The 10,602-nt window shown below is 39.3% G+C and overlaps 1 protein-coding gene across 8 annotated transcripts in view; it reads left to right on the plus strand.

The window, feature by feature from the left end:
• Nucleotides 1–10,602, plus strand: part of nrxn2b (neurexin 2b) — a 711,574-nt gene that overhangs the window by 193,619 nt on the left and 507,353 nt on the right. For 6 of the 8 annotated variants that reach the window (XM_020616301.1, XM_020616300.1, XM_020616308.1 and 3 more), the window contains one exon: nucleotides 9,101–9,130. The exons of the other annotated variants lie outside the window; for them this stretch is intronic. In XM_020616301.1, the coding sequence (XP_020471957.1) occupies nucleotides 9,101–9,130 (30 nt within the window). The remainder of the gene's footprint in view (nucleotides 1–9,100; nucleotides 9,131–10,602) is intronic. 8 annotated transcript variants of the gene reach the window in all.

A 10,602-nucleotide genomic window follows, 5' to 3' on the forward strand; every position in this document is an offset into this window, starting at 1 on the left:
GTGAGGACTAATGATTAGTTTTGACCTCATAAATGAAAGGAAAATAGAGGTCAGACATAGAATTTATTGGTTTTTGCAAGATGAATTCAGCATATTTCTTCCCAGCTAGAAACTCAAAACACTTTATAACAGGAAAAATTACCACCAATGGAAGGTACTTGTTTAAATTCAGGGGATTCACTGGGACATCAGGATGTTAGCATTTGCTAAATTACACGTAGAGTTAGTAAAACACTGTCATTCCTCTGAGCATCAATATTCTGTCTTGTGTGAATTAGCATAAGTGTAGAAGTGATCCCTTCTGTGTTTCTGTGGATAAAATATGAAATTACTCCAAACTCTTCGGCTTGACATATGGAGGGCCTATTTATTTATAAACAGTTTAATTAAGATGGAAAAGCAACTGTTCAGACCCGTAACTCTCACCAATCTCCAAGGCTCTCTGATTTATTTTTTCAGACACATCCCATGACATATTAGCTGTGTTGTAATGAACAAAATATGCAAGTCAAACTAATTCACTCAGTGTTATGCAGTTAATTAGGAGATGTGGGGGAGCAAAATATCACAATGAGACATTTTCCTTTATAAGCCTTTACTGTGATCCCCCCACATACAGTAGGCACCATATTGCAAACGCTCAGTGTTTGCAGTATGGGTGATCCCCTGCTGAATAAAAACACATGTTGGATTGACAAGTTTTTTTTAAAAAATATGAAATGCTATCCATCTTTAACTTTGTAGATGCTAGGACAGCAGTTATTCTAAACCAAAGCATTGGCTCCAAGTTTGGAGACATAATCAAGACAGACAAGAATGTTTCTGATTGTCTGTCATGGCAGCATTGCAGTATTCTCTGTCTGCAAACCTTGGCTTGTGCAATCTTAATTATGTAGTGTGGCCCTGTCTAATTGTAATTTTGAATTGTAAATAATGTCATTTGACAGTCTTCCAAACAACTTGCATAGTGCATCGCTCTGACAGATGATGGCTGTTGCTGCTGTGGAAAGTGACCATACAGATTTAATGCCTCACTTGCTCAGCTTAAGCATCTTGCCTGTGGTCAAGAGTTCCCTGTGGCATTCCCAAGGAAAACATGCACACATGTTGTGTTTCTATTATGTCAGGAGATTTACCCTAATCTTAACCATAACCACTACTTGTCCAACTACAGCCCTAACACCAAACCATAACTTAGCCCTAACCTCACTGAAACCAGTTCATCACTTTAGAATGTAATGATTTCTGTTTTGGGGACATGCTCTTTGCCCCCATAAAGATGCCAAGTCCTCACAATGTGACGATGCTGACAGTCGTCTTCACAGCATGAGTAATACCAGATGACTGACACACACACACACACACAGAGTGACAAGAATTTTGAACTGTTGTTCAAAGTAATCATAGGACTATGGAACATAACATTCAATGTAGATGGTCAGCAGTACTGTTGCTGGATAAATCTGGGCTGGAATGCTGCAGCCAGCATGGACTTGATATGCCTCCCTAATTCTCAAATATTCAACACCTGAAGTTTAAATGTGCCTGGTAAAAACTGGTCTGTAGAAATTTCTGTAACCTCTCCTGCAGCTTTCCTTCCTTTGATTTGTATGATTATTATGATCCAACACCAACATAGCCAAAACATGACTGAGTAAAATGCTCTGATTTGTAAGCTTGTACAGTTAACTGTTTATTTTTGCAATAAAGATTTAAAGATTACAGATAAGGGATGCAGGTATTAGGTTGTTTATTGGCCTTTATTGATAGTCAGCCATATTAAAAATCAGTAATCAGTTAATCATTGACAGTTTTTAACTACTGATTCGGCCTATGCAGAAAATTCGATAAGTTAGGAATTTAAGTAAACAGCGAGTACCTTGAATTCTAAATGAAACAACATAAAATAATGACTTAATTTAAAATTGCAGACCTTCCACTCACATCTGTTCCCACCGTGCAGTTATTGGCTGGACAAAATCCAAAGTATAGACATGAAATATCACCCTGGACTACAATTTTACAGATTCTTTTTTTTATTTTTTCTTTGTTTTTAAATAACATGGTACACATGCCTTATCTGCTTGATAGGAGTGACATGTATGGTTCACTGTAGCTAACATTTGTAAAGCTGATGGAGAAAACTGGCTCAGCTGGTTCAGATGCACAAATGTTGTTGTGCCAACTGTATCAGATTAGGAGATCTTTCACTCATCTTTACTGCCACTAGTAAAACACATAAATACTCAAAGCAGAAGGGTGGTGCATATACATTTAATCATTTTTATGTTTATTATGGTGGAATCGTGTTTAATTAGAGCAGTACTTGTCCCCAGCATTAGCACAGCAGCTACAGCAGTGGTCTCTGCTGTCTGACACTAAGCTCCCAGCCTGTGTTAACTAAGCAGCTGCTTGCTGCATCTGTTGAAGATAGTAGTTTGGTATTAGCATGCACCTCAGCTAGCTTGCTAAACCAGACAGCTGCCAGACAACAGCTCTGTAGAATCTTGATGCTGCAGTGTTCAACATGACTGTGACAGTGATCACAGAAAGCCAATGCTGCCGTTTATCCTTCTTGGATGGCAGGAGGTGTGTTCATTTAAAGATGTGTGCACCTGTTATAAGCACTTACAAAAAATGTGTAACTCCGTTTCATTAACCATCAGAGGCACCACCTAGTGCAGTAACCAGGTGCTACAACAAACTACAGTACATTTTCTTACTGTTATACCATGTCCTTGTCATCTGCATTGGTGGTTAATATACTTTAATCAATTAAATTATCAACAATTATTTGATAATCAACATTCAATCAGTTGATATCCCTGTCATCAATTAATAAAACATTTGTTCCCAGTCCTGTATGTGGCATCATGCACCAGTGCTTTTCTTCAGTGACTTGCAGAATGGGTGTTTATACTGTACAGGCAGTCCTTTAAAGAGCACTGAACTGATTTCTGTACAAACATAATCTTAAAAAGTTCACTAGATTAGGACCAAAGGACCAAAGCTTTTTCCAGTCTTTGTGTAGTTATTGATTACTGGGTAGTGCAGACATCAGGTGATTGACAAGGCTTCATCTCTCTTATTTTGGCTGAAATATCGATAAGGCATGTTGATGTTAAACAGCGGACTGGACAGACATTTAAAAAAATATACTACATGTACTACATGAGCAAGGCAGAGTGGGTTCACTGTAAACCTTCTTCCTTTATTAAGTCTATAACTCGACACTGTCAGTAAGCCGCTGTGGACCAAATGAGCAAGATTTTCACTTGATTTTAAATTATAGAGCTTTACGTGTTTCTTCCTTTTGAGACGGGGCAAGCTCTCTGTTAATAATTTAATACATTAAAGGCATAGAAGCCTTTAACATCAATCTATAACTCTGCAAGATTGTCTTCTTTGCACTTTCCCCCCACTATCTCTTCCTTTCTCTTTCAAAGAATAGATATCCACAATGAATTATTAAAGCACTATAAATTCTGCCACAGTTTCTATTTTACTTCAGCTATGCAAAGACACTATGCCTTCTAGATCAGCCTACTGACATAAATGTTATTCATATTCAATCAGAACCATTTTATGACACGTTTAAAGTGAATGTTTTTATAAATTGCCCTGGTTTGTTTCTCAGCCTTCAGGAGCCATGCCTGCACTTTCTGGCAAGATGAGACTTACAGCAATGATTACGCTGTGAAACTTTATCTCCGCCCAGGCCTGGTAAAAGCCACTGATTTGTGGATGTGCCATACGTTTTAGATATTATGTAGTTTTAAATCTTGCGCACCAAGCAGTAAGCTGCACATTAAACAATTTAGTGTTCTTATTTTATACTTCATGACTTTTATACACTTGGGTAGTTCTTGCTTTTGGGTAGTGCTTGCTCCCACTGAACTCATCAAAGACAGTGTCCTTAAAAATTAGGTTTTAACCACTGTTGTGTGACTAGCATTTAGGGATCAGCAAGTAAAGAAGGAGCTTTTGTGTCAGTACAGCATGTGTCTTCAGGTGGCACGTAAAGTGCGGTGGCCATATGCTGGTGAAAATCCTTGGAGTATGGTGCTATTTAGCATGCCATCCCAGTGCCACAGGGGGCTTGAGAAGTAAACACATTCTTCCTTGTGACTTAGTTTGTGTCCACCTCATGAACAGGGGATTGAGGAAGTGAGGAGAAAGGAAGTGTGAAAGGGGTAGAAGGGAATAATGATGATGACTCCCATTTTTCTCTGCCCGCTCTAATTGTGTGTTGTTGCTTCTGCCTTGAGACCTAGTACATCTGTTTGTGTGCATTTGTATATGTGTGTAGAATGATAATCGGTGAATATCTGAAGAGCACTGTGGTGGATTTTCAGTCAGTCTCATTCAAAACCATGTAGTACCTGTTGAACGCTGTTTGTAAAACAAACTTTACAAAACTTTATTGTTATTACATAGTTATCTTTATTCATTGCATCTTGTCTTAACATGACCTGTGGGTCCACATGGGACAACTTACGGTCAAGAATTGTCAAGTGTGCACAACTACCCAAACACAATCAAATGCTGGACCCAGTCATTTCTGGTGGTCCTTATTTCATTGTCATTTTCATGCCACAAAGCACTGTATTAATCATGTAATTATTAGTAAATGTTTGATAAATTAATTTGACAAAATGCAAGCATCATCCTGATATACTGTATATACAGTGGAACCTTGGATTGTGAGTAACCTGGTTTGTGTTTTGCAAGACGAGCAAAAAATTTTGATTCGATATAAGAGTGAGGTCTCACAATACAAGTAGTACGTACACTTTGCCGAGCGTCACATGACATACGTCACAACTGAGCTGATGGTTCTTGCGCCTCACTCATATAGTCAACATCTGTACTGCAACAATGGCCCCTCACGCCAGCCACGATTCTTTTCAAAGGTAAAGTGCAGGTTAATTTGTTTTATTTTTACTTTATACTGTATTTTGCATTACTGTAATCATTTTTTATATGGCTAAGTGGGTGTGGAACGAATCATCTGAGTTGCCATTATTTCTTATGGGGAAATTCACTTGATATGCGAGTGCTTTAGATTACGAGCACGTTGCTGGAACGAATTATACTCGCAATCCAAGGTTCAACTGTACATATATATATATATATCTATGAATTGATACACATACATATAACCCTGATTAAAATAGTCTGTCTGTGTCTTTATCATGCAGGACTTTGGTGTTTGAATTACCATTTGAATCAGTGCTTTGTTGCTTGTGTTCATCAGACCTGAAAGAACATCATAAGAATACAGCAGATGAGGAAGAAGAGAGCAGGAGGCAGCTGCAGCTGGCTGATGGAAGGTTAGATGTAGAGACAGGAGAAAGAAAAGGTTGGAAAAAAGGGGGAAAACAGAGGCAACAGGAACAGGCCAGATAACACCTAGACTGTCGCCTCCTAATGACAGAATTATGACTGTGCTCCATCTGCCGCTCAATCATAGCCAGCCAATCGGAGCCGCTCTCCAATCGGCACTGGTTCCGTTAGGCACTCCCATCTGTACTCACCACAGAATTAAGAATCTAATCAAATGCTCATATGTCAAGGAGAGGGAGAGACTCTTAGTTTGGGCTTGGTTTTCATCACGTTCCCAGTATGTGTGGCAAGTGATGCTGCCTGTGGCTGTGGTAATTTGATTTGTGTTCCAGTACTGATTCAGAATGGAAGTTAAGAGAGATGAAGCTTTTCCTTGTGTCTGTTGTACTTGGGCTGTCATGCCGTGATGAGTAATTTAAATTTTCAGTCATGCTGCCCCTTCTCTCCCACAGATCACTTGCTAGTGAAAGCCATCACATCCTCATCTCAGGATCTGACATGTGAGAAGTCTGGCATCCGGTGCTTCTGACTTTGTGTTAGTGTACTGTATATGTGGCTTTTGTCTTGCTGTTTAGGGAGAAATGTTGTGTTAAAAGTCAAGCTTGGCATTTTGCATACATCAGATCACAACTTTTTAAGTTACTATTTCACTCTCTCTTAGGATACTTCAGAATGAATTTCCCCTTTTGACTGATTTTTGGCTTTTCTTCACTAGCAGGTTCCATACCTGTCTCTGATCAACACTAGCCATGAAGTTGCCATTTGACAACTTGCTGCTGTTACTCCATCTTTTCTCATCTTTGTCTTGATGTATCTTTTCTTGCCCTCTCTTCATCATGTTTTCTTGTCTTCCTCTATCATAAATTTTATGCTGCTGTCCTTTGCCTGTTGGTTGGGGTTGGGGTATTTGAATGATTTGGTATGCAGTGACAGCACCATTCTGTTTCATTGTAGGAGCCTTTTCCTTATCTCCTTAATGGATTATGAGCAAGGGAACAAAAACAGAGGGAGGCAGAGTGAGAATGATTGGACTCCTTGCAAAGGGCCAGCATGAACTGGACTGCAGCCAGATAAATAAAACACTCTGCCTGTACATTTCCTTTACCCCTGAATCACAGATGTTATTAAGAAAGAGTACAATAGGAACAGCATGTAGTCAAGAGTCATTTGAACTTGTTTAGTCAACTTCTGCATTCTGATTCTGGGGGTATAGATGTGTTTTGTGCATTTGCACCACCACATCCAGCCCCCAGTTGTTTGTTGAATTTGTTTTCTGAGACATTAGACTGTCTTGTTCTGTCTTGTCTGCTGGAAAACAACAACAACAACAACAACAAGCAGCAGCTGGATGTTTAGGTAACCTTAGCTGTCAAGCACCACAGTTAGCCAGTTCATGGTCTTAATGCACAGACCTCACAGAGACAAACTCTGGTAGATTTGCTGAGCATGGAGGCTAAACCTTTGGCACACTCTAGATGAGTGCTGCTTTAAAGGCTGTTTCTCTTTTCTGCTGCTGCAACCATTCTGAATTGAGTATTTTAGCACATCCTTGATACAAGAGGGCAAGTGAAAGGCTTTCGTTGAGTCATCTTGGCCTGAATGATAACCAGTACTACATATCTTCTACATTAAGAGACGCTGATTTGATCTCCATCACCCACAGAAAACAGGTCAGTCTGAAGATCAGTACAGAACCGAAATATGAAACTCAAGTATCAAAAAATAAAGTCCAAATATGTTTCACATGTTCAGTACTTAATTCCACTGCTGAATGTTCATAAACTACAGCTATTAGTCATATGAATGTTTTAAAATCTGAAGTATCTGTTAGGTAACAAATGATTTCTTTCTTTATGTTAGACTCCTTTTCTGATGGTGAATGATGATATTTAAAAAAAGAAGTAAAGCACAACACTTCAAGGCTACATCATCTTACTTTGATGCTCCGGGGTTAGTTTGATTGAGCTATTTGCTGGTAGTGTTATGTCTGAAATGGTATTGATCAAGCAGGCAAAGACTGACCTGAAAAGATCTGACCTTTTGGGGCTTCTAGTCCAACAGACATAATGTTGATATTCTGTGCTGCCTGTGGTTAAATCCAATTTACTTTAGCCATTGAGGTGATTTGGGAATAAGCCTTGCTTTAGGCCATAGAGAAGACCATGTTCCATTTTTCTCTTATTCTAAGTCTGCACTGCAGCTGCATGTTTACAGAACATGGACGTTAAGCGGTTTAAGCAGATATGCTGCTATAATTTCCCCTCCTGCTGAGCATTTTTCCCCATAATTCCTGCTATAGTACCGTTCTCAAACCGGTGTTTTATGGAAGTGGAATGTTCTATTTTAAACTGTAAAAGCTGTGATTGTGTATGTCATTATGACTGTAAAGTTGTAAATGCTGCTGAAACCATACAACAAAACCTAGCTCTGGATGTTGCTCAGAAACAGCACATTCCTTTTTTTTTTTTAGTATTTTTTACTCCACTTACTTCACAAAACAATCTTTGATAGGCAGCAACTGTCCAGCTTGTTGCACTGAGTAGTGGTAGTTTTGAGAGTGTGGTTGCTATTTCTCTGGGGTTGATTGCACTGCTACCAGATTAGCTACAGTTGCTTTACCAAAAACCTGAGGTATTTTGGTGAAGATGATAAATTGCCACCTGTATTGTATTGAGAAACCAAGATCATAAAGTCTTTCTGATTGTATTGTAGTGTTGGGGGCAGAGGGACACTTGGCAGGGCCCCCGATAATGCCCATCTGGGCGGGATGTATTTACTTGGGATTGGCGGGGATTGTTCAGTGTATTTGGTTCTGTGGTGCGTTGCTGTGTGTTCCCCAGCAGTGTGATAATAAAAGAGCAGCTTTCCCAGCCTCGGGAGAGCACAGAAAAGGCAGTTTCAGTGTCCGTCAGTATTTATTTTCAAATACTGTAGGTGTCAAAAAAAAAGTTGAAAATGCTGTCATGATGTTGCTGTTGTTTTTACATGCATGGACGGTCACAGTATGGGAAATAGTTTGCTCGTTACATGTGGCTTGATTCAGAGATTGCTTCACTACTGTTGTCCAATAACAACAGGAGCTTGTTGTGTGCTTGTGAATCTCTCCATCTGCAATTTTGGCTAGATATGTGCACAGTAGACTACAGTAAGCTTAATGACTGTTGTGATGCTGAGCACTCATCTATGTTAGGATCATCTTTGGCTTTAGGTTTATACAAACATAAAACATTTGCTTATTCTGCTGTGATTTTTCCACATTTATCTCTGACCTGCTCTCTGTGTAAGACCTTGTGGAGCTGAGATTATTTTTAAGGTGATTTGAGTACAGTAGGAGATGAGGAATTCAGTTCAAGCCTTTTCTGCCAAACAGTTCTCTGTGTGTTCCATAAGTACTCCAGAGGAAAAAAAAGCATTTGTGAGAGCAATAGCCTTCGGGGGTTGCACCAAATGAAAATGCTTTTTTTTCTAAATCCCTCACACCTCACTCAAGAAGTGTTTGCTTGTTTTCTGTTAGTATCTCCTCTCTCTCTCTCTTTCTCTTTCTCCCTCTCTCTTTCTTTCTCTCTCTCTCTCTCACTCTCACTCTCTTTCTCGTTTTTTACCTTTGATTTGAACTCTGACATCCAAGTTTGCCCCAGGATGTCTGTCACAAACTGCAGTCCAACGTTGTGACAATGCTTTTTTTCTTCCCGTGCCTTTTATGACCTTCTTTTCTTCCTCTTTCTGTTTTTTTTTCTGTTTTTTCCCTTTCAAGGTCTGGCGCACCTGACGTTAAACGACCAAGGTATGGGTTCATTCCTTTTTATTTTGGTTCTGTTTTTTTTTTCTTTTCCTATAGAGAAATTGACTCAGCCTCTTCGCCCCCAGCCCCTCAAAAATGCCGCTTTTCCTCACAGTTTCCTCTACTGCTTTTTACCTTTTTTCAGTGTCATATCCCTGCATTCCTTCCTAAATTCCTTCCTTACCCTTTTAACCCTTTGCAACATCTTCCCCTGTTGCTGCCCCCAATGCCTCTCCTTTCATCACCTCATTTATTTGGTTGTGCCTTCTGCTTCTCCCTCCTCCCTTTCGCCATGTCTTTGTGCTTTTCTGTGACCTCCACCAATGTGTGTCCCACCCCTTGTCCTGTCCTATGGCTCACGTCCTGGACCTTCACCTCTGACCACCTTTGACCCCGACGACCTGACCCCGGGGCTGAAGGTAACACTTTTCTGCTTTCCCTTCTGCTAAACAAAAGGAAGAAAAAAAATTTAAAAATGCTGATTCTATTGGAAATGTGTTTGCTGGTCAATGTTACAAAAGCAAAATGTGTGATTCACTAACACTTCAAGGTGAAAGTGTTGTTGAATGTGCAGAGTTTCTCATCACCACTCTGCTGACATTCCCATTGTTTGGCATTCAGTTTTTAAAGGTCTACACTTACGGTCCTAATATAGCCTTAAATGATATCTGTTAAACATTGTTATGAGAAAATGTGCCTGCAGTTGTTTTGAATGCTATGAATGATGCTATGATGTTTTTATGCTATTATGTATTTACAGTACATTGTACACCACAGCTGTTTTATCTCTGCAACACCACATTTCTTTAGTCTATGTGACATATTTTTCAAAGGAAGGGTTTCAATTATGAGCAGCACATATTTTATGTTCCAAATCTGATGTTTTTTTATGTACTTCTGCAGCAAAATGCTCTACACATCAAACTTCGGTCTATTTTCTATCCCTTGCAGTTATGTTGTCCTCATTCTCTGACCTTTCTCTGCTTCTGGACCCCCAGTGTGGACTGTCCATTGAAAAAAAAATGTTACAGTAAAGTTCACAAAAGAGAAAGGAAGTGAGTAAGTGCAGTAGCCAGTGAAATTTCTGACCTTTACTGATGTGGAGAGAGCTTCTTCTTTTCTCTCATCACAGATGTAAGCAACAACCCTCTAAATTTGAGTCAGCCCTTTACTTTGTTTCACTGATGACTCTCAAGTTGTTTTCTCATTATCTCAAGATACTGAACAGTTTCACTGGAAAATTCAGATAAACTACTCTGACGTTTAGAGAACCATGTTGAACCATTCATCACCTTAGCAAATTTATGCTGTGAGGACTGGCACATAATATAAAATTGATTCATTGCTTTAAAATTGTTCCAGGATTGTCAGTTCTACTACTGCATTTGAAATGATACCTGAAAGATTGCCTGTTGATACAGTAGCACATTCTTGTACACAAGTACCCATAATGGTGTATTCACAATATTTAAAAC

Source organism: Monopterus albus, unplaced genomic scaffold, assembly GCF_001952655.1.
Source record: "Monopterus albus unplaced genomic scaffold, M_albus_1.0 scaffold173.1, whole genome shotgun sequence".
NCBI lineage: Eukaryota > Metazoa > Chordata > Actinopteri > Synbranchiformes > Synbranchidae > Monopterus > Monopterus albus.